Source organism: Saccopteryx leptura, chromosome 5 (assembly GCF_036850995.1).
Source record: "Saccopteryx leptura isolate mSacLep1 chromosome 5, mSacLep1_pri_phased_curated, whole genome shotgun sequence".
Lineage (NCBI taxonomy): Eukaryota > Metazoa > Chordata > Mammalia > Chiroptera > Emballonuridae > Saccopteryx > Saccopteryx leptura.
The window spans coordinates 178,314,836-178,338,648 of record NC_089507.1 but is presented as its reverse complement, the minus strand read 5'-3'; the positions used below and the strand labels follow the sequence as shown (position 1 = coordinate 178,338,648).

The 23,813-nt window shown below is 44.7% G+C and overlaps 1 protein-coding gene across 2 annotated transcripts in view; it reads left to right on the top strand.

Moving 5' to 3' along the window:
• CFAP61 (cilia and flagella associated protein 61) overlaps positions 1-23,813 on the top strand; it is a 384,193-nt gene that overhangs the window by 19,472 nt on the left and 340,908 nt on the right. For both annotated transcript variants that reach the window (XM_066386991.1, XM_066386992.1), the window contains exons 4-7: positions 6,123-6,273; positions 9,235-9,311; positions 10,902-10,969; positions 11,572-11,698. In XM_066386991.1, the coding sequence (XP_066243088.1) occupies positions 6,123-6,273; positions 9,235-9,311; positions 10,902-10,969; positions 11,572-11,698 (423 nt within the window). The remainder of the gene's footprint in view (positions 1-6,122; positions 6,274-9,234; positions 9,312-10,901; positions 10,970-11,571; positions 11,699-23,813) is intronic.

Here is a 23,813-nt window from a genome sequence, read left to right as displayed (position 1 = left end):
AAAGACAGTTTATAGACTAGCATTGGGTGCTTAGAAATCATTTAAGGAGAAGATGCTATTTACACTCATGCCAAAGAATATAAAATATCTAAGGGTAAATGTTAGAATAGCTTTAATCCCATTATGGGGTAAACTATCAAACTTTATTGATAGACATTAAGGAATACCTAAATAAATGAAGAGTTATACCACAATCTTGGACATGATAAAGAAGTCAATTGTCCCCTAATTAAAACTCTAGCAGGATTATTTGTTGAAGTTGATAAAATAATAGTAAATTTATATGAGAGGGCAAAGGGCCAGAACGACCTAAAAGAAGAAAAGTAAGAGAGGAGACTTGTCCAGCTGAAGCCTGATTGTAGGTGTAGTGTTAGAATAGGGTAGTGATGGCCAAAGAATTGACAAAAGACTAATGGGCCGTGATGGAGACCCCAGATACAGAGCCACACATCCCCGAAAATATGGTGACGACAAAGCCACCATGATGACAAAGCCAGTAGGGGAAAGGATGTACTGTTCAAAGTGGTGCTGGTACAATCATATACAATATGGAAAAAATAAAGGTAGATACCAGACTCATGTCACACACACAAATTGATTCTGGGCGAATTTAGGATATAAATGTGAAATAATATTTAACGCTTATGACAGAATCTCTTAGCGTCCAAGTTAATTTCCCGGCTTCCTGACAGGTGTGGCCCCTTGGATATGTAGTAGGTACTCCACACCCAGCACGTCCTCACCTGCCCCCAAACACCTCTGCCACACTCCCCTCATCTCAGTAACTCCAGCAGCTTCCTCCTTGCACTTACTTGGACCAAAACCTTGGTGTCGTCTTTGCCCTCACTGTCACATCCCACACTGGGGATGTGGGCTGTCAGCTCCACCTTCAGAACACATCCAGGGCCTCCCAGCTCCTCCCACCTCACTGCTGCCGCCCAGGTCCAGGACACCGGCATTCTGCTTGAGCATGGCAACAGCCCCTGGGTTCTCTGCTTCCACCATGATGTCAACCCTTCTCAGCCCCCTCCCACAACAGCCAGAGTGTCACTATCCCAGCCTTTTGGATCCTGTCATGGTTCTGCTCACAACCCCGGACAGTTTGCCTCTCCCTGCCATGATCTGGTGCAGAACCCACCCTTTTCCTCATGGCCCTTCTCCCTCAATCTACACTGATTTTCTTTATTTTTTCTGGAACACCCCAGGCACATTTGTGGCTCTTGGTTGCCACTCAATGCTACCTTCTCCTGGCTGGACTGCAAACACACACTTCTTCTCCCCATTATTTTTTTCCATAGCACTTGCCCACCTGATATTCTATGTATTTTAGTTTTATCTTTTTCTTTTCTTTTATTCAGTGAGAGGATGGGGAGGTAGAGACAGACTCCTGCATGCGCCCCACCTGGGATCCACCTGGAAAGCCCACTAGGGGGGCATGCTCTGCCCATCTGGGGCATTGCTCTGTTGCTTGGCAACCAAGCTCTTCTTAGCACCTCAAGCGAAGGCCACAGAGCCATCCTCAGCATCTGGGGCCAACTCACTCCAATCGAGCCATGGCTGCAGGAGCGGAGGAAAAGAAAAAGAGAGAAAGAAAGAGAGAAGTGAGAGGGGGCAGGGTAAGAAGCAGTGAGTGATTCTCCTGTGTGTCCTGAATGGGAATCAAACCCAAGACATCCACATGCTGGGCTGACACTCTACCACTGAGCTAGCTGGCCAGGGCCCTTTTTTTTTATTTTAAATGAGAAGTAGGGAGGCAGAGTGATTCCTGCATGCGCCCCAACAGGGATCCACCTGGCAAACACCCTGCCAGGCAATACCCTGCCCATCTGGGGCTGCTGCTCTATTGCTTGGCAACTGAGCTATTTTAGTGCCTGAGGTGAGGCCATGGGGCCATCCTCAGCACCCAGGGCCAACTTGCTCAAATCGTTTGAGCCATGGCTGTGGGAGGGGAAGAGAAAGAGAGAGAAGGAGAAGAGAAAGAGAGAGAAATGGGAGGGGTAGAGAAACAGGTGTTTGCTTCTTCTGCGTGCCCTGACTAGGAATCGAACTTCCACATGCCAGGTTGATGCTCTACTGCTAAGCCAACCAGCCAGGGTCAGCTTTTTATTTTTAATTGCCTGCCTCCACTCAGTAGAATGTCATCTCTATGAGGGCAGGGATTTTTGCCTGTGCCCTGCTTTATTCCCAGGACCTTTCTATAGATTGTTTCTTTCAAAAGCTTCCACAACTGTATTTTCTCAAATTCTCTGTGAGGCCACATACTAAATACCTGAAAATTACTGACAGCTGGTTGTTTCTGAGGGTGAGCTTCATACCCCTGCTGGGTCCTGGAGTGGCCATCAGGGTACCTTGAATGGATGTGTTTAGTGTATATGTGTTTTCTGAATTAGCAGATATGAAAAATATAACGTCATGTGGGAAGGAAGTAGTGAATTTTTTTTAAATTTTATTTATTCATTTTAGAGAGGAGAGAGAGAGAGGGAGAGAGACAGAGAGAGAGAGAGAGAGAGAGAGAGAGAGAGAGAGAGGAGAGAGAGACAGGGGGGAGGAGCTGGAAGCATCAACTCCCATATGTGCCTTGACCAGGCAAGCCCAGGGTTTCGAACCGGCGACCTCAACATTTCCAGGTCAACGCTTTATCTACTGCGCCACCACAGGTCAGGCAGTAGTGAATTTTTTTAATGTTAAAATGGGATTCTTATAACAAAAGATTGTGGCCACCTTAGAAACCAGCATATTTTCAGAAGTGAAAACAAATTTACATTTTCATTAATGTCCCAGAACTCCCCAAACAGCTGTATCCAGCTCACGGAGTCTTTTGTTTTTTATTTTAGGTAACTTCCTGTCCCTGTGCCGGGCCAATCTTGAGGCTTACCGACCTGTTTAACAGGCATTTCTAAAACTGGTGGTTCCTTTTCTAGTTTAGTCAGTTTCATTTTATTGACTGCCGGGCTAAAATTTACCTCACCTAAAAACCCTGCTAAATTTTAGGGGAGAAAGTGAGCAGATTGGGCATAGTAGATGAATGGGGAAGGGGCCAAAAGAATTGGCCACCTTGAATGCAGATGTCACTGTGCCTGGGGGAGGTGGTACCCGATGGCTGCAGGTCAGTGTGTGCTGGGTGGCGACCACCGAGTCCTGTCCTGGTGCTGCTTACAGAGCAGAAAGCTGGGCGCTCTTCCCAAGGTTTCCATCAGGTGTAGCTTACTAAAGTGAGTTCTGGCTGACATTGGAAAATTCTCTCAACCAATTGAGTAAGTGAGACATCACTCTGTGAGAAGAACTCTGATTTCTATTGTACATAACATCTTTGAGCTTTAACATATTTGTGTGAAATATGGATGAGTGTGTGTTTTAATAGGGCTCCTTTGGTTATATTTGGCTTAATATAAAAAATAATTTTAAACCAGCTTTAAAACACCTTCTTCCTCTACGTTTTTCCTCCTCTCCCTTCTTCACTCCCACGTTTGTTTTTACCAATCCTATAGCAGACCAAACGGCTAAGAGGTGATAAGAAGTAGAAATTATGCGTACAGCAGGGTAATTCTGCAGAAGTGACTTTTTGCACTCAGTCACTGGGAAACTGCAGTGCATTTCCCCATTGAAACAGAGTTATTCGTGGATGGCTTCCCAGGCCAACCCACAAAAAACTATTTGTAATGTCTGTGTGGTGCAGTACTGTGCTAATGTACTGTACTGTAGAACCAACCACTACCCTCCGTTCCCCCGGATAAATGCATTTCAAGTTCATATTGGCAGTCTAGGAACACATGCCCCTTGCTTCCCCGAGGGGATGGCAGTTGCCCTGTCCCAGCTCTTGCCCACTTCCTCCTCCTCTACCACCACCATTGTCATCGCTGACAGGCGAGGGGCCCTGTGCCCTGAGCGTTTTCTCATCTAAATTAGAGTAAGGGCTCTCAGTATGAAGTTGTAGGTCATGGCTCTGGGAGCCTGGGGCAGGGAGCCTCAAGGCTCAGGAGGTGCCGGGAGCCGCTGCAGGCGTCAGCGAATCGACTGGAGAGGCTGGGGGCAGCCCTGCTGCTAAGTCCTTTATGTGGTCACTGTGTTCTTGGGACCTGAGACTATTCTGCTGCCCCTTTTCTGTGATAGCCAGTGCTTTGGTGGGGCCCTTGGGCTACATGTGCCTATGGTTGACCCCCTGTGAGGGATGGTGACTGTAGGCTGGTGACTGTGATAAACACTCCAAACGTAATGCTTCCCAAAGATGTCCACACTGCTGATGGCATCTCTGGTGACTTGACTTGATACATATACAAGACATTTTTGTTTTAATTGTTATATCTTTATTTTTACAGTTATTCTCTATTTCTAGCAAGGGATACTGGTTTTCCTTTTATGATAGTGATGTAAATTTCCTATTAAGTATTCTTATTTAAGCCAACGTTAGCTGGTTTAAAGATTTAAAAAACTTAGAACAAGAAGTACATGTGTGAAAGGCTGCTCTTTGGTGAACAGCTCTAGGGAAGTAATTTGTCATCAAGTGGGAATAAAAGCAGGCTACCAAGAGTATGGGTTGTGCCAATTCATTTAAAAAAACACACAAAGTACATTTCAGTGAATAGCTTCCCTCAAAACAAGATAAATCTGGCCCTAGCTGGTTGGCTCAGTGGTAGAGCATCGGCCTGGCGTGCAGGAGTCCCGGGTTCGATTCCCAGCCAGGGTACACAGGAGAAGCGCCCATCTGCTTTTCCACCCCTCCCCTCTCCTTCCTCTCTATCTCTCTCTTCCCCTCCTGCAGCTGAGGCTCCATTGGAGCAAAGTTGGCCTGGGCACTGAGGATGGCTCTGTGGCCTCTGCCTCAGGCGCTAGCCCCAGATGGGCAGAGCATCGCCCCCTGATGGGCGTGCTGGGTTGATCCCGGTCGGGTGCATGCGGGAGTCTGTCTGACTGCCTCTCCGTTTCTGGCTTCGGAAAAATACAAAAAAACAAAACAAAACAAAAAAAACAACAACAAGGTAAATCTGGAGAGAGATTCCAAATTGTTGATGGAAGTTGGTTAAAGATGGGAGGTGGGATTAAGGGTGATTTTTCAAATTATTTTTCTCTTCTTGCTTGTGAGTACTTTCTAACTTTTGATTGCACTGACAGTACAATACTCGGGTGATACAGATGTAGCAGGAAGTATCTGTAATGTTCTCTCTATTCTCCTCATTGTCTCTTCTCCTCCTTCAAGTACATGCTGTCACTTCATCTAGTCCCCTTAATAAGGAATGGATAAATTCTGCCTCCTTTATTTTTTGAAGGAACATTAAAATGTTTTCCTTCTAACTCAAGATACCAGTAGATTTCACTCAGCTAAGAAAGTGAACATTGTATTTCAACTTATTATACAAATGATTCTCCATGTAGTAAACTGTATACTGTCTTTAAGTCATCGTTCTGCTGTCATGACAGGCCATATGACAGGGTAGCTGTTGGAAGGAACCATCAAGACGTCCCTTTGGGGGATGTCTTCCAGAAGAATTGGAAGACCTGCTCCTCCTTTGTCTTTGTTAACTTGCGGGGTTTCCCTCCTTCAAGGGTTTCCATTTCTGCAGCTACCTCAGGCGATATGGCTAGTGCTCAGGTTCCATAAGAAGTCGTTAGCTCAGGGTTTGGAGAAATTGCTAAGGATGCTGAGGGAGGTGGGACTAAACACTTAGGGTTTGCGGCTGCATACAGGTGATCACCTCATCCCAGTTTGCCCAGGGCTCTCTGGTTTTAACATTGACAGTCCCATGTCCTAGTCATGTCAGTCCTGGTCACACTGGGACAGTTGGCCACCCTAACTATACACGTTTAGTCTAACACAGTGGTATTGGCAGCATAGAGAGGCCAAGGAAGACTTTCTAGTCAACCAATTTTCCCAGCCAATTTCCAGGGGAAAGGCATTGGATGGTTTGTATCATAAATGTAATGCCTTTCTAATGAAATATGATTTTCAATAAAAATTTAGTTGTCCTGAAAGATCTGTTCCCAAAGTTGGCTGTCACATTGTTCCATCCCTTTCCCTCATACCTTCTGCACTGGCTGCTGAGCTCCAGTTGCCAGACGGGACAGTGACGTCCTCATCTCACTTCCAATAACCTTACTGATGAGTGAAACTTTAATCATTTCCACAGGGAGAAGGCCAACCTTGCCATTACTCTCTCCAATGACAAGGAGGAGATCATGGCCCAGGCCACCTTCCTGGACTATCCCAACTGGAATGTGGCCAAGCAGGATGACTGGGTGTCCGTGTTCCGGGAGCTCGACAGTGAAATGCCATGCACAGTAAGCAGTCATGCACAGTGCCTATTAGCACAGCCATAATTGTGAGGGATGTCCAGCACTGACATATATGTCTTTTCAGTTTTGGACTGAGCAGTTCAAAACTCACAGCAGAAAGTATAGGACATTATGACAGGTAGACATGAAGTTAGCCGGTGGGGAGGAAAAGTGGCTCTGTGGGGCTAGGAGAGGGTAGGCAAGAGCCAGAGCAGACAGCTGCTGGCGAGGCCCAGGTCAGGCTCTGCTGGTGAGCACTGGGCACAAGGAATTAGTGGGAGTGTCAGAACATCTGCTTTCTTGGTCTCCACACTATGCTTTGAGCATCAGTATCCAAAGTCTGGGATATGTTGGGGGGGAGCACCTGCCATCTACATATTTGCCTCTGCAATGATGACAACAGCCTCAGATTCATGTCACACTCCATAATTTTCAGTGTCTCTGTGGACTGGCTCATTTGATGTCTTCCAGCTGCTGGCACCTGACAACACGTTGGCTAATAGGGCCAGGTCAGCAGTCCTTAGGGAGTTGGGCCTTGGTAGCTGGTGCCATATCTGCGCTCTTCCTGCCCTTGGCCTGCCAGTGCCAGGCCAGCGTGTGGCCCCAGTTTCTGTGGAGAGCCAGAGCTGCGACTGCAGGCAGCACACGAGCCAGCCTGTCAGGGAATTCAACAGTGTGTCCCCAGAGCCCTGGGGATGTCAGCTGAGTGCATCAGTGAGTTCATCCCCAACATGTGCTTGCATGCCTGTGCGTGTGCTTGCGCACACACACGCACACACACACACACACACACACACACACACATGCACATCCGGCACATTCTCCAGCACGTATGCACGTGGCTGGTGCCTTCCCCCTTTCCACTCGGCTCTTTTCTACCTCACCACCCTGTACACCCTATTATCATTGTCAGAAACATTATCTCAAAGCTGGAAATAGTGCAGAAAGATTCACTATCAGTGCTTGCACCTTCGATCGACTTTCTGTCGACTGGGCTATTTCACAGTTCTGTAAGAACAGCGATTAACTTGTAGATGTTTATCCATTTGAAGTGTAAATAATTTCTATCGGTGGAAGAGATAACTTTAAAGGTTTGGGCTATGGCCCAGTAGGAGATGAACTATTTTCTATCATATCCAGCAAAAAATTTTAATATTCCTTTATTAAATTGCCTACAGTAGCCAGAATCTCAAGTGCCATGAATCATTTTTATTGTCTCATTGGTCACCTCATTAATGGTTGGGTTGAATGAATCTCTGACCTGTGTTCATTTTATATTTCCATTAGGATCATGATTTTACCTTTTTGAATATTATAAATTACCACCTTATTCATGTTTATCCATTTGAGGTGTATATAATTATTCATAAATTCTTTCTCCTTTGTTCTTTTTCTTGTACTCTTAAGATTGGTTCTTTTAAAACTACTTCTTACAATAGGATAGAGCTCAGCTGTTTAGCCATAGGTAACTATTGAGCACTGGAAATGTGGCTAGCCACAATTTTTTATATTGATTTCTTGTTGAAATAACTTGAATATATTAGGTTAGTTGAAAATATTAAAAATCAATTTCACCTGTTTATCTTTTCCTTTTAAAAATATGTCTACTAGAAAATTGAAAGTTATACCTGCAGAGTGCATTTGTGGCTCGAATTGTTTTTCTGTTGGAGAGCATTGGTATAGAGCCTTAAGGTTTGATGTATTAGTTCCTATCCCAGGGGTATTTGCAACTGAAGTAATAATTTTTATCTTAAAGCTAAATACTAAATTTTGAGTTATAATATTTTTGATGGAAGAGAGAATTTGGGAGATAAACAGACAAGTAATAAACCAGGTACTCTCAAGGCTAGTCCTGTTTGGAATGTGCAGCAGATGTTAAGTGAGATTCTTGTGGGATTTATTTGACTTAATACACAGAGAGTGCTTACATTGGTGTCATTATTGTTGCTGCTGTTGTTATCTGGACTTTGGGGTTTGTGTTGTTTACCTCTGGGGAGTGTTCAAGCTCATGGACTAAATTCAGGATACTTCTCAAGCCATTTTTATGCCTGGTAAATGCTCCTTCTGAGTGTTCCTAAGGCACACACCATCCAACAGGAGGGGAGACCAAGGCACGTGGATGTGCAGGTGGTACCTCAAAGCCATCTATGAAATTGCTCAGAAAACAAGAAACAGATAACCCTTCTGCTATCCTGCTCTAGGTCACCAGTCAGCCACTCACGGCATCTCTGTGATGTGAAGATTTGCCCATAAACACGGGGCACTGAGTTGAGCAGACTGCTGTGTGCACGTATAGAACTGCTACTCATTCTGTAGGTCACGTAAGAAGACTTCAGAAGTTACAAGACAAAGCTCTGTAACGACTGAAAGATTTATCCTGAGAGTCATGTTAGAATCTTGCCACTTTGAGTTTTCAGTTCCCAGGTTTTGTGGATCCCAAGAGTAATATTTGATTCTGACTCTGGGATGCTGAACAAAACAAGCCGCGGTCACACGTGGCATCTGCCTCCATCCTTCACATTCCTAGGAGACTTTCCCCCGTCCCTTGAATAGAGCGGCAGCTGCTTACTCTGGGGCCCAGGGGGGAGAGTGATTGTCTTTCACTCAGCAGAGACACCCCCGAGGACAAGACCACTGAGTTAATAATCGATTCCACTCCCCTGCAGGCGCTTCCCTGTCTGCAGCCCGTTTGTGAAGCAGAAAAAAGAGCCAGTTGCACTGGACACATTTACAATCCCTATTACCTTGAATAATTCTGGGCTAGGAGGACAGAAGGCAGTGAGCAGAGCCCAGGAGAGAGCTCTAACACTGCCTGGGTGTCTCATCCCCTTAGATGTAAAATATCATTTACAAATACAGCGCAGCTCCATGTCTGTGACTGCCCCAGCCCTCCTGGCCCCTCCCACCCACTCTAAAGTAGCCCGAATGCCCCCTCAGCCTTTAGTTACATTCTCTTTTCTTCTGCAGCCTCTGAACACATTGTTCATGCACCTCTTTGTGGCTGTGGATGAGTATTCTGTGGGCTGCTGCAAAGAGATTATCCGGTAAGTGGTCAGGGCCTTGTAGACGGTGACTTGGGGAGCTGGCAGCAGCACTGTGGACAAGACATATTAATGCCCAAAAGACGTGAAAGAGACCATGTGGATATAGTCATCCCTCAGTGTGGGAGGGGAATCGATTCTAGAATCCCTGTGGATACCAAAATCTGCTGTGCTCAAGGCCCTTATATAAACTGGCATAGTATTTGCATATAATCTACACACATTCTCCTGTGTGCTTTAAATCATCTCCCTAGACTACTTATAATACCTAATACAATGGAAATGCTGTGTGAATTGTGGTTATACTGTATTGTTTAGGGAATAATGACAAGAAAAGAAGTCTGTACGTGTTCAGTATAGACACAGCCATCATAGGCCTAACTACATAGTGCATGTCAGCAGCAATGTATGTTCAGCCTGACCAGGCAGTGCGAGTGGATAGAGCATCAACCTGGGATGCTGAGGACCCAGGTTTGAAACACTGAGGTCACTGGCTTGAGCACAGGCTCACCAGCTTGAGAGCAGGGTCACTAGTTTGAGTGTGGGATCATAGACATGACCCCATGGTCGCTGGCTTGAGCCCAAGGGTTGCTGGCTTGAGCCCAAAGGTCACTGGCTTGAGCAAGAGGTCACTGGCTCAGCTGGATTCTCCCCCCCCTCCCCCAGTCAAGGCACATATAAGAAAGAATTAATGAACAACTAAGGTGCTGGAACAAAGAATTGATGCTTCTCATCTCTCTCCCTTCCTGTCATTCTGTCCCTATCTGTCTCTCTTGATAAATAAAAAAAAAAAAAGTTCAATATATGGTTGATTGAATCCACAGATGTAGAACCTGTGGATATGGAGGGCTTGTAGTTTTAAAATACTTTGAAAGGACATGGAATTCTTTGAGGTGTGAAATCGTCCTGTAATTTAAGGCTGTATGAAAGCACTTAAGGAATGGCAGGGGTACGCAGGATGGAAGCAGCCCATTGTGTTGGGTCGGTGCTTCCTTCTGCACACTTCTTTCACTGCCACTGTTTGCAGCAAGCGGTAGCTCAGTCACTTAAAAACGTGGATTTTAGGGGAAGTAGGGGAGAAGTAGAGAGTCATAGGTTTGGATGTTTGTAAAAATAGTTTTCCTTGGCCTTATCTTTAAAAGTACATATAGACATGACAAAGTGCAGAAGCGTCCTGGCTATGACACTCTGAAATCTGGACCGTGGGGCTGCTGGGTACTGGCCATGCAGCGCCGACAGCCTGCACAGACATTGGGGTGGCCTCAGCTTTCAAGTCACACTTGAAATGTCACACCAGAGCATCCAGATGCCAGGTCAAAGGTTAATATTAGCAGAAATCTGGTGTGCTGCGTGAACATGGCACCCTTTATTCTTCCCACCTCCATGGGACAGATAGGAAAGGGCTCTTTGGAATCCAGGGAAAAGTAGAAAAGAAAGAAATGGTCTGAAGTTGTCCCTGCCTCGGCAGGCAGGGGGCAGAGGAGGGTGTGGATGTGTGAGCACCTTGTTTCTTTAGTGAAGGCATTTGTCTCCAGTGCCAGCTCATGTGCTGGCTTGTTACTAATGCTCACCCCACCCTCTTTGCCTTGCCAGGACCGTGTTCAAGGCCGTGCCAGAACTGCACTTCATCTTCCTCGTCGTGCCATCCTACATGAGCCTTGGTAAGGCCTGCCCCGCTGCCTCTGTCCCTAGGCCGTCCTATAGGAAAGTCAGGTGTAAAGTGGTGCTTTGGTGAGTGGGAAATGAGAATGGTTGCCAGGTCCAGAATGTATATGTGGCTATTTTATTGTAGCAATTAAAACACTATTTAGCCTGACCAGGCGGTGGGGCAGTGGATAGAGCATTGGACTGGGATGCGGAGGACCCAGGTTCGAGATCCCGAGGTTGCCAGCTTGAGCACAGGCTCATCTGATTTGAGCAGAGCTTGCCAGCTTGGACCCAAGGTACCTGGCTTGAGCAAGGGGTCACTTGGTCTGCTGAAGGTCCACGGTCAAGGCACATATGAGAAAGCAATCAATGAACAACTAAGGTGTCGCAACGAAAAATTGATTGATGCTTCTCATCTCTCTCTGTTCCTGTTTGTCTGTCCCTATCTATCCCTCTCTCTGATTCTCTCTCTGTCTCTGAAAAAAAGAAAAGAAAAGAAAAAAATATATATATATATAAAAACCCACTATTTAGAATGGAAACTACATTTTGTTCTGAATTTCTAACGTCACTCCTTGGTAAAACAAGGCCACGTTTCTTTGTTTCTGTGATTTAGGCTCAACTCTTATAACGGTGTTTGACCAAGTGGGGAATGTACCGAGTCTGACGTATGACGAGGACTTTGCGGTGCACATCTGCCACCGGCACAGCCATTACCCTCAGCTGCACGTTCGCAGGGCCAGGTGAGTGGGAGTTCAGCTTTACCCTGCCAGTTACTTTACGAGAAGTTTTTAAATTGCCAGTAGTGCTATAAACTGGTTATAGTTTGAATTAAATTTTTTTTTTATGTAATACCAATTGCATTACTGCATTTGAAGGTGTTTACAGTTCTTCTTGAGATCATCTGCAGGACTGAACATTGAGTGAGGCTCATTTGGTGCTATGTGTCCGGCAGAGCTGTAGATTTACTACGTACGTGGCCAGCAAAGTTGTAGTTGTGTGTTTCTGAAAACACACAATCCTTGGTCTCACACTTAGTGAAATAATTTTAATTTTTTTTTTATTGATTGACTTTAGAGAGACAGAGAGAGGAAGGAAGAGAAAGAGAGAGAGGGGGGTTGAAAAGCATTCCTTTATTTTTCCACTTAGTTGTGCGTTCATCAGTTGCTTCCCGTATGTGCCGTGTCTGGGGGTCAAACCTACAACCTTGGTGGGTTGGGATGATGCTCTAACTGACTGAGGTAACTGGCTAGGGCCAATAATCTTAAAATAAAACAAACTTAAAAATGAATCTACCTAGCCTGACCTGTGGTGGGGCAGTGGATAGAGCAACAACCTGGAACACCAAGATCGCTGGTTCGAAACCATGGGCTTACCCCGTCAGGGCACATAGGAAAAGATGATTCTTGGTCCCCCTCGCGCCTCTAATCAATAAATAAAATCTTTAGAAAAAAATCAGCCAACTTAGTTTTCCTTGTAAAGCCCACTTCTTTTCTGACATTCAGTGGGTGAAGATTCTGTTCAACCCAAGTTGAAGGTCTTTATCATCAGTGGCCCAAGTGACCTGCCCAAGTTTGGCTATCTTAAGGATATGGCTATGCCAGAACCTATTTTCCAAAGATGGCTGCAATACCATCTTCCATTCTGCAAGCTCTCCTACAATGTGGCCTTCCACTCCTCTCATCAGGAGGCAGCGTCTGTGTCCCTCTTGATCTGAGCAGGTTGTTACTTTTTTAATCCATTCAGCATGGTGGCAGGGATGCTCTCTGATTTCTGAGACTAGTTCTCTTGGAACTCCCGCTCTGGAAGAAATGAGGGGAAGAAGTCTGTCCTGAGACCACCCTGCTGGAGAGGTCACATGTTGGTACGGGGCTTGGTGGCACCAGCAGGGTCGCTCCTGCTAATAACATTCACTAGCAACCCTGTGAGTAAGCCTGCAAAGACATCCAGCAAGGAGAGCTCCCCTCACTGCAGCCCGGCCAGCATCCGACTGCAGCCACCTGAGAGACCTCAGCATTCCCAGTGGAGCCCAGATTTTTGACTTACAAAGTTGTGAACAAAACAGAATGGCTATTTTGAAGTAAGAGTGCATTGCATGTGAAGCCATTTCACAAGAGTAGTTGCTTGGCTTCATCAGTGAAGAATAAGTTGTGTCTTCTTGGGTCAAATGTTGCCATATTCTAGAAGTGCTGAATTTCTTTAGAAAGTATCAAATTAAATATTTAAAAACCCGAGAGCCTACTCTTTACCAGGCATTATAGTCTTATAGCATGATTGTTAAGAATTTGTAATAATAATATGAGGTCGATATAGATTCTGATCTTGATTCTGCTACTAATCAGATAGGTTCACTTAAAAGAATTGGCCTCGGCCCTGGCCGGTTGGCTCAGCGGTAGAGCGTCAGCCTGGTGTGCGTGGGACCCAGGTTCGATTCCCGGCCAGGGCACATAGGAGAAGCGCCCATTTGCTTCTCCACCCCCCTCCCTCCTTCCTCTCTGTCTCTCTCTTCCCCTCCCGCAGCCAAGGCTCCATTGGAGCAAAGATGGCCCGGGCGCTGGGGATGGCTCCTTGGCCTCTGCCCCAGGCGCTAGAGTGGCTCTGGTCGCGGCAGAGCGACGCCCCGGAGGGGCAGAGCATCGCCCCCTGGTGGGCAGAGCTTCGCCCCTGGTGGGCGTGCTGGGTGGATCCCGGTCGGGCGCATGCAAGAGTCTGTCTGACTGTCTCTCCCCGTTTCCAGCTTCAGAAAAATACAAAAAAAAAAAAAAAAAAAAAAGGAATTGGCCTCTGCAGCCTCAGTTTCCCCTCTCTCAGTGGGGATAAGCATATCGTCGACAGTGTGGGCTTGTTGCAGTGACTAGATGAGCTGATGAAAGCCAGGTACTTAGCACACTTCTGGTAACATGTAAATGTTTAAGGAAATTAACCATTATTACTATTATTATTATCATTGTTGTAATTATTTTGTGGGGGAGACAGAACTATGTGCAATAAACTGTAATGCTGTTAGCTTGGAAGAGGGTAAAACAGAGAGGGAAGAAGGCAGTTTCATATAACTCCCCCCCCAAAAAAAAGTCTAAGTGTCCACCCACGATTAAACACACTTACAAACTGTGGCACATCCATACTGTAGGTGTTAGTCAGCGATTGATTCCACTTTTATGATGTGCAGAGCAGGCAAGACTAAGCTGTAGAGATGGGAATCAGGTCACTTTGCCTCTGGTGCAAGGACGAGTGAAATCCTGGGCTGGATGAAACCCTGGGCAGATGGCAGCGTTCTGTGTATTGATTGTGGTTTGGCAGTTGTCAAAACTCATCAAACTGCATTCTTAATATCTGTGCATTTTAGTATATGGCATTATACCTCAATAAAAAATAATTTGAAAGAAAAGAAAGTAGCCCTGGTGGGATAGCTCGGTTGCTTAGAGCTTTGTCCAGAAGTGCAGAGGTTGCCAGTTCGATCCCCAGTCAGGGCACATACAGGAATAGCTCAATGCTCCTGTCTCTCTTTCTGCCTCTCAAAAAGGAAAAAAAAAAAAAAAAAAAAAAGAAAAGAAAGAGGAAAAAAAAAGAAAGGAAGGCTTCCCAGAGGAAGTAGCCTCTGAATTCGGACAGGAAGGATGAGTCAGAGGAACAGATTGAGCAAATGCGTGGAGACAGGAAAGCAGCTGGTCCGCTACCAGGCAGGTAGGCAGGTGCCGCTGTTGTTCAGGCATGGGGAGGAAGAGCAGATCCTGCACAGCACAGGGAGAACCGGAATGAGGAGGCTTTGAACTTGGAGCCAGCGGGGAGCACTGCAGATGAAGGGCATGATTCGCACTGTAGGAAAAAGGTAACTGGTTTTCATGCGGACAGTGGCTTAAAGGGGAGGGCACGGAACAGTCTGGCCAAGAAATGGTACCTGCTGGCATGTAGGCAGGGACAAGTCAAAGAGATCCAGGTTGAGGGATGGGTCAGGGGAAGTGCAATTTGGATGGAGAAATTCAAGGGTGAAAATGAGTTAACGATGACTCGGTCTCAGGAAGTCAATGGATTCATTAGCGGAAAGAAGTAGCATACAATGGAAGGGAGAGAGTTGGAAACACAGGTTCTCTCATGAATGAGGGTATTATGAGAGTAAAGGAGGCTGTGTAGTTAAAGGAGAGATTCTAAAGTGAAAAGGGCAGATATTGAAAGATAGCCATAAGTTGCCACTGAAAACTGGAAGAGAGGGAAAGGAGTGTTGCAGGAGTCAGACTCTTAAAGTGGCAAACAGTGCAGGAAAACCAAGTAACAGAAAAAGAGGCCATTGGATTTGAAAATTTAAAAAGACACAGGTGAGGTGAATACAATTCATGAACATCTGGCCAAACTGACCAAGAAAAAAAAAGAAGACAAGTCACCAATACCAGGAACAAAAGCTGAAATCACTACAGAGTCTACAGACATTAAAAGGCTAAGGGAATGAATGCTACAACTGTATACATTCAATGGTTTAGATAAAGTGGGCCAAATCCTTGAAAAACACAAACTACCTAAACTCGTTTAAGATAAATTAATAACTTGAATACTAATTCTATGTCTATTAAAGAGAAGCCCAGTGAACTCTGGGTGAGAAGGAGGTGGCTGCCTGCCCTGACACCAGCCTCTCCCCCAGACTCCAGCCCCACTCCCAGCTCGTCCTAATTCGCTTCTCTTTTCCTCTTATTCTCATGGCTCTGAACTCTGCCTTTCCCAGGATCTGTTAGCTTGGAAGAGGGTAAAGGTCATCCCTTTGGCCCTCCTGTGCCAAGGTTGGCTCTCAGTAGTCACTCGTGTCTTACTTCTGACCACTTGGTTTGGGGTCTAGTCTTGTTCATCCTTGAAGGGCAGAGGTCGATACTGGTAATCAAATTGCAGTGAGCTGAATTAAAGAGAGGTAAGGAAGTTAAGGCAAGGTGAGACTCGCTGCTCTTTAGAGAAGTCTAGTGGCGAAGGGGAACAGAAAGAGGAAGGCAGGCGTTGAACATTGTGCAAACCATGTAAAGTGATTTCACTTTTACTCTTCATGGAGAGCATTGACTTTGCATTCTGAGATCCGACAGCAGGTGTCTAAAGAGAGATTGCCAAGGAGTAGACTAAGATCAGATACAAATTGTCCATTTAATTTAGAACAAGAAGAAAATACCTCATAAAAATTATTTTTCTTTACTTTTTTCTTATTCATAGATAAATACATTATAATTCTCTCTTTATAAAATGCTCTTGATTAGGCTATAAATGCTAATAGAGGCCAAGCACATTCTGAAGAAAAGGAATTTTGTGAGTGAAATAAGATTCTAACTGATTCACTCACACATTTCAAATCCTTCCTGATTTATAAAGTTCTGTCATTAGTATCAGCACAGGTAAATGAGGCCTTCCTGCCTTCAGAAAGTACCGTCTTTAAAGTTTTATTGTAAAAATATTTGCAAGGCATTTTTAAAAATTATGTTATGAGAAATTTCCATAAATGAATTTCTTAGGATCTTGTAAATTCTTACAGTTGTACTTCTGTCTTCATTTCATTGAAAAATCTCTCAGAGATGCCCATTTGTTTCTCCACCCCTTCCCCTCTCCTTCCTTTCTGTCTCTCTCTTCCCCTCCCTCAGCCAGGGCTCCATTGGACCAAAGATGGCCCAGGCGCTGGGGATGGCTCTGTGGCCTCTGCCTCAGGTGCTAGAATGGCTCTGGACGCAACAGAGTGATGCCCCAGATGGGCAGAGCATCGCCCCCTGGTGGGCATGCCGGGTGGATCCTGGTCGGGCGCATGCGGTAGTCTGTCTGACTGCCTCCCTGTTTCCAGCTTCGGAAAAATGGAAAAAAAATAAAAGAAAAAAAAAAGAAAAAAAAGAAAAATCTCTCAGTTTTTCTGTCATTTGCACGTTAATTTGGAATATGGGTTCGTTTAATAAAATGAATTATATTTTCAACAAAAAATTTTGAAGTAAAAATTATTCATTGTTTCATTCTCCTGTGTAAGTGTATATCTACACACACATGCAAGTATATATGTGTATCCTTTCCTTCTCCCTCCTCACATGTGTAGTCATGATCACGTGTTCTTTAAATTGTATTTTTCAATTAATGTAGCAGCTCATCTTTCCAGATTAATTTTATTCTTTTTAATAGCTGTATGGTATTTTATTATGTGGCTCTAATATAATTTATTTAATTGTTCCTTATTTATACAGAGTTGTCCTCATTTTTTTTCTATAACAGATAATACTGTGGTAAACAGCCCTGTACATATATCTTCAAACACTCATGCTAATTCTTCCATAGTATTGATACCTAAAAGTGAAATTTCTGGGTAAGATTGCATTAAATAATTAAGATTTTAAAAATAGATGATACCAAATTATTGAACCAAAATAATTGTGCCAATTTATATTCTGATCAATAGAGCCTTGTTTTCTTATACCCTCACCAGTGCCGGATATTCAGTTATTAAAACTGTTTTCAATCTGTTAGGACAAAACAGTATTTTGTTTTAATTTGCATTCATCTAAATATTTGTGTGTTTGAGTACCATTTTACAGGTCTCATTTTGAATGAATAAAATCGTTGAATCTAAAATAATTTCCAGTTCAGAAATTACTCAGATGGATGATTAAACGTGTGTGTGCAAAACAGACAATTCTTTGGGGGAAAGCAGAGGGGAATGGGTTACAGGTGACGGAGGCACATTTCCCAAAGTACTTTTTTCTTTTCTTTACTAGATCAACAGTTATTATATATATAAAAAGATGTAACTTGGGAACAGTCAGAAAGAAAGCTGTGCATGGCAAGGCGTGGGGGAAGGGCAGCTTCCGGGCCCTCTCTGGGTGTGCTTCTCTGCCCGAATCTCTCCTCGTTCCCCAGCCTGGTGCCCTATCTTCCTAAAGTGTGGCAGTGTGCCAGATTTGGGTCTTGGGAATTCTTGTTTCCTTGAGGAGTTTTAAGGCTTAAGTATTCTGCACATAGATATGCAGCAAGACATAATTGTAATAGAAAATTATATATTATATAAACCCCAAACTGAACCTGAGACGTACAGAGGCAGACTACTTAAAAATGAGCATTTTTTTCCCTTTCTAGTAAGGTGACATTTTTGCTAATCTCCTCACAGAGACCCCACTTGTCACTCAGGATGGAGATTGTTCAGGAAAAGGTGGAGTCAACCCAGCCTAGTGCGGGCTCCTAGGTGGCCTGTGGCAGCGGCTAGTTAGGAACTGATCTCCCTCCTTTCCTTTATTTCATCCCCTCTTCTTCCTTCTGTTCTTGACAACTTGAGTGTTATGGGCTGTGACCTTCAAGTGGACAAGGCGCACGCAGCCTGAACCGACGAACTGCCCTGCTCCTCACCCTGAGGTCCTGCTTATTCAGCCTCTCACGGTGAAATGTCCTGTGATCACAAGAGGAACAGTCTTGGTGGCAAAGAGATGACAGTGGGTAGTTTGTAACGAGGAAGGGACTTTTGTAAAAAGAAATTTTAGTGTACAGTAGTGAATTCATGAGGAAATTACGACATTACTTTTTCTTGAAGAAGGTGAAGTGTGACGCACTTTAAGAAGCCCTCTGTTCAAAATGTTCAAATTTGAGTTGTGATACCTGCAGGTGTAGAATTTCAGGTACCTGGAAAATGCAATTATGTGGACCACCTTCCTCCTTAATGATGTAGGAGACAGAAGACATTTCAGAACATGAGACGGGAGTGGCCACGCATCCTCTTACTCTGGCTCGTTTCTCTTATTTTCCCCACATTCATTTTTTGACATCTGTTCCTCAGTTACTAGCACAGTTAATTAATGGTGAGGAACACAGTTCTTAAGACACTGAGCCAGTGTAGGGTTTAGGGATGTAATTATCCTTCCACCGTTTACCTAGCAACACATTCAGACCAGCAAATTAATGCTGTAATCCCCAGTCCCATTTCTTTGATTTACCCATGTGGAAAATTGTACTGTAATCTACCCCTCTACTTAGACACTCATTATTGAATTTACTGTTCTGTAGTTTGCATAATATTTGAAATAAAGCATAGATGCTTCTGGACACATCTTTATAATCTATAGAGAGTTTGATTAATCATCGGTGGTGAATTTGAGACTTGGAAACTATTGAAACAGTCTTTCTGGGGAAAAGGCTGTCTTTCTCAAGTCCTCAGGGGGATGGGGAAGGACTTGCCAGGAAAGGATCATATGCTGTCAGTCAGTGTTGTAAAGTACAGTATTTCCCCCTGCCCCCAGGCTTATCCCTGGGGTATATGGTCCTAGACCCCCCATATACCCAAAACTGTGATAGTACCAAGCTCTGTTCTATGTGTTTTCCTATACATACGTACATACCTATTGTGAAGTGTAATTTATAAATTAAGCACAGTTAGAGATAACAACAGTAACTAATAGTAAAATGAATAGCTATAACAGTATACTATAATAAAAGTTCTGTGAGTGTGGTCTTTCTCTGATAACCAGTCTGATAACAGAGACTAAGTGACCAGCGGGCAGGTTAGTGTGTGCAATGTGGAGACGCTGGACAAAGGATGGCTCACGTCCAGGGGAAGCGAGTGGGACAGTGCATGGTCTCATTGCGTTATTCAGAATGGTGCACAATTTAAAACTTATGAATTGTTTATTTCTGGAATTTTTCATTTAGTAATTTTGGGCCCCAGTTGACTGCAGGTTAACAAAAATCACAGAAAGAACAACCGTAGACTGGGAGGAACTACTGTAGCTAAAACGGTGTACTGCTTTTCTGCTGACAGTGGTTAACCAAACTGGGTCAACATCATTGCTATTTAAAACAGATGAAAGAAAAATTAGGACTTTAAAACATAAGATTGGTGGTTTTTAAATACTAATGTTTCCCCTCTTAAAGAAACTATTTTTTATAAAGTATTTGATAGTCTCATGCTTTTTAGGAATCTACTTAAGGTTGACTATCGGAGCAATTTCATATAAATGAACATTCTGATGTCTAGGTTATGAATATACTCAGACCTTCAAAAAGAAGGGATAGAGCAATTAGGAATTTCACCACGAATCTTCCTGAGTCCTTGCACCCAGCAAATAGAATTTGGTTAGCAATCCAACTGGAGTGATGCTGTGCCAAGACAGAGCTTTGGATCAGATCCTGGCTGCGTAAATGGCAGGCGTCTCTAATTGGCCTTGCTTATCCTTTGAAGTTGTTTAGGGTTTTGAATCCTTTGTAACTTTTAAAACCATGACATTTTCCAAGGAATAGAAGCTAAATATAAGTTATACATTTTATTTTATTAAACTGGTTAACATTCATTTTAAAAGTCTAAAATGGAGTATGTTTGGGAATGATTGACTTGATTTTCTTAAAGAAGACCACTAGAGGTCATAAGAGATCTTGGAAAGAAAAAGGTGCTTTGTTTTACAAGTCTGAAGAAAAAGAGAAATGTGTCAGCTGTAGGTTGTCCTTCCCCATGTTAAAAGTATTCATGGTACAAGGTTGGTTTAGCCAAAATACACTGCATTCTTTAGCACTACCACTAAATTGGATCCTCAATGAATTTTTTCTTCATTCATTGATTTCTTAAAATATGTATGCACACACACTCTCGGGCTTGAAGAAACACAATATTTATGGCATTTAAAGTGATATCAGAAGTATTTTTTCAATGCTACACTTTTAAGTCTAGCCAATGAAATGCAAATCCTCTGTGGGTGTGGAAAATACCATCAGATAGGAGAGAGGGGGCCTGCCAATATTCTGAATGCAAAGGTGGCCTGCCATCGCCACTGCTGTTGCTGTCATCCTGAAGCGGGAACGCTCCATCTGTGAACTTTCAGTGTTTCATTGCTGGCAAGAAAACGTGCACCTCTTGCACGCGAGGGAAGGTGGCCCATCGATTCTTCCTCTAGGACAGTAGTTACACAGCAGAGTGGTCAGGATGCTGAGGCGCTGACGCATCTGAGGGTCTGCCCGTCTCTAAGAGACCACACCAGCCCTTGGCCCTAGTTCTCTTCCTGAGGAACACCTAGAATTGAGTCAGCACCATCTCTGGCCAGCCAGCAAAGCAGCTTTTCTGCAGATGAGAAAAGAGTAGAGGTGATCTGTCTGCCTTGGGATTTTTAAAAATTGACTTTAGAAAGAGGAGAGAGGCAGAAGGCAGGGGAGTCCAGGCCTGACAGTGCTCCTTGAGAGCCCAGCTAACTGGCATAGCGGACATGAGTTGTTTTTTCTTGTCCTCCCCTCCCAGGAAGCCAGTGAGAGCCGTCAGGTCCCTGTCATTTTTCACCTTGCCTTCTGCTGGGTTTACAGGACATCTATCCCCCCTGAGGGAGCTGTCCTTGAGAGGCTGTTGATTTTCTTAAGCTTTGGCTTTACTACATTTTCATCTGGAGTCTGGTGGACATTTAGGTGTCTGAGCAATCAATCAGTCTTTAATATGGGATGGACCTTCTGTTTCTTCCAAAAGTTAAAACAAAATATTCTCCATTTGATTACATTAACCCGCACAGGGCTGCCTCCTACAAGCCATGTGCTAAGTGGGAGAAATAAAGGAATGCTGCTTCTCAGAGAAGGGGTCGTTCCAATTGTACTTCATGTTGCTGAACTATAACCTTCCATGGTCATTGCTACTGACATGCTGTAGTCACAGAGGTGACGGGCATGCGGCTTTCCTGTGCAGAATGAATTCACAGGATGTCATGGCTCTTCGCTGCCTGAGAGGCAGGTGGTGCTCACTGCTTTGGCTTCAGAGTGCTTGGATTAAACACTGGGATGGTGAACTGTTTTTGGTAGCCAGGGCGTTTTGTTTCTGTGGGGCTACACTTTGTCATATGCCATTTGAGACTCTGCAAGGCTGATGTCATACTTTATCATTAGCACTGGGGGCTGATGCAAGATCATAAATTATCAATTACCCCAAGGAATGCATTTAGCAGAACAAGTTTCTCTTTATTCGTTTTGGGAAAAGGTTAAGGCTGAGGGAGAGGCTCTTTAGAACTCTATAATTTGTGTGGTTCCTCTAATCCTCTCAAGAGGAATTAGTACTGAGGTATGGATATAGATAATTTTGTTATTGGGCTGCTGAGGGCTCATGATTAGTCGTACAGCCCTGGGTCTCTCTGAACCTTTGTTCCTGACTTTTATATCCGTGGGGTTGTAATTTTGTTCCATCATATAGATAAGCCCTTGCGCATGGTTTATTTTGGAGTTCCCTGGGTGGTAGCAGTCTTGATCCACTTAAAATGATTAGGATATTGGATTATTTTCCCATTATTTAAAACAATTATCTCTTTACTAAATATTGATGCAGGCTTTTATAATGTTTGAAAATGGATTTGTTGGCTATTCTCTGTTAGCACCTTTTTTTTTTTTAACATTAATGTAAGCAAATATATCCGGGACTCTACAGAATGAAGCCACCTCTGTCAGCACCCTCTGGCAGGTTGCGAAGGGTGGGAATGAGTGGGTTCTGGAATACAGCGGGGCTTCAACGAGGTCCTAGGTGTGCAGGTCGAGTCAGCTGACAGGGGTTCCAGGTGGTGTGGCCCGTGACAGGGCTTGTGACGTCTCCCCAGTGCAAATGCTACTGAGAGCTTCCTGCCTGTCAAAGAGTGAGCTTGAGGAGTTCCTCATATCAGCACATTGTACCCTCCCCCCTGCCCTTGTCCTGCCCCTTTTGTAGATGAAAAAAGAACGAAGGCATACTGTCAGGGTGACTGGGCAAGTTTCCCCGGAAGTGGAGTCAGGCTAAGTAGAAGGGCTGTGAGCTCACTCCCCAGATACACCTTCTCCGGCACATGCCCTTCGCCTGGAGAACAGGTCTCACAGTGGCACCCTGAGCGCTTCTGTGTGGAACACTGGACGAGGCCCTGGCAGGTGGTGAGGGCCTGTCCATGCCGGCATCCCTGTTGGACCTGCTCTGCAGGCCACGGAGTGTGCAGATGTCAGACATCAGCAGAGCCAGACACTGCTTGAAGTGGGGAGGACAGGTTTTAATCAGTGGGAACTTTTGCAATAGGGTAAAAGGTTCAACATGAACTGAACTCAATTTCAATTTGTATGGAGGCGAGTAGGAGTTTTAAAGGGAGACTGAAGAAACAGGGGGGCAGTGAGGAGGGGCCCAGTAGAGTCAGGAAAGTGAAAAATGAAAAAGCTAGACTGGGCGTATTGGTCCATGGGAAGCCCACATGGGTCCGTGGGTTTGCTGACTGACACCTGTGGGACTCAGGCCCCCACCTTCCCCCAGGGACTGGGAGACAGGGCTCCTCTCCTCAGGTGTGGGCTGGAACAAACAGGAAATTCTTCTGGCAGCCTTGACTTTTCTCAGGGAGACACTTTAAGGGGACCTAGAGTCATCGTAGGGATGTGGCCTTAAACTATTAGAAAAGACATGAGTATTTGTTTAGGTCTTCCTAGGCCGAGGTTGAGAACTAGTACAGGGGAGGGCTCAGAGTATCCTACTGGAGTTGGTCAAGGAGAGAGTCCTTTGTCACAGAGACGCACAGAACTTCCTTTCTGTCCCCAGAGAGCGTGTTCCTTGGTTGGAAACATGCCCTGCATTGACATTAACACCAGAAGTGGCCAGTGAGTGGCCCGTGGTGACCCTGTCACTGGGTTTCTGGGAAAGGAGGCTGGAGGGTGTGAGATGCACAAGCCTTGACAGAGGCTGGAATTTGGAATGAGTGAGGGGGTCAAAGGGCTGGATAAGGAGAGGCAGAGGAGGGAGGATGGTGAGGTCCCCTCTTAAGAACAATGAGTAGATCAACCTGTGTCATTGGAGGTGATGAGGATGGAAAGACAGAGCCCTTAAAAATGAGGCTAAAGGCCCTGGCCGGTTGGCTCAGTGGTAGAGCGTCAGCCTGGCGTGCGGAAGTCCTGGGTTCGATTCCCGGCCAGGGC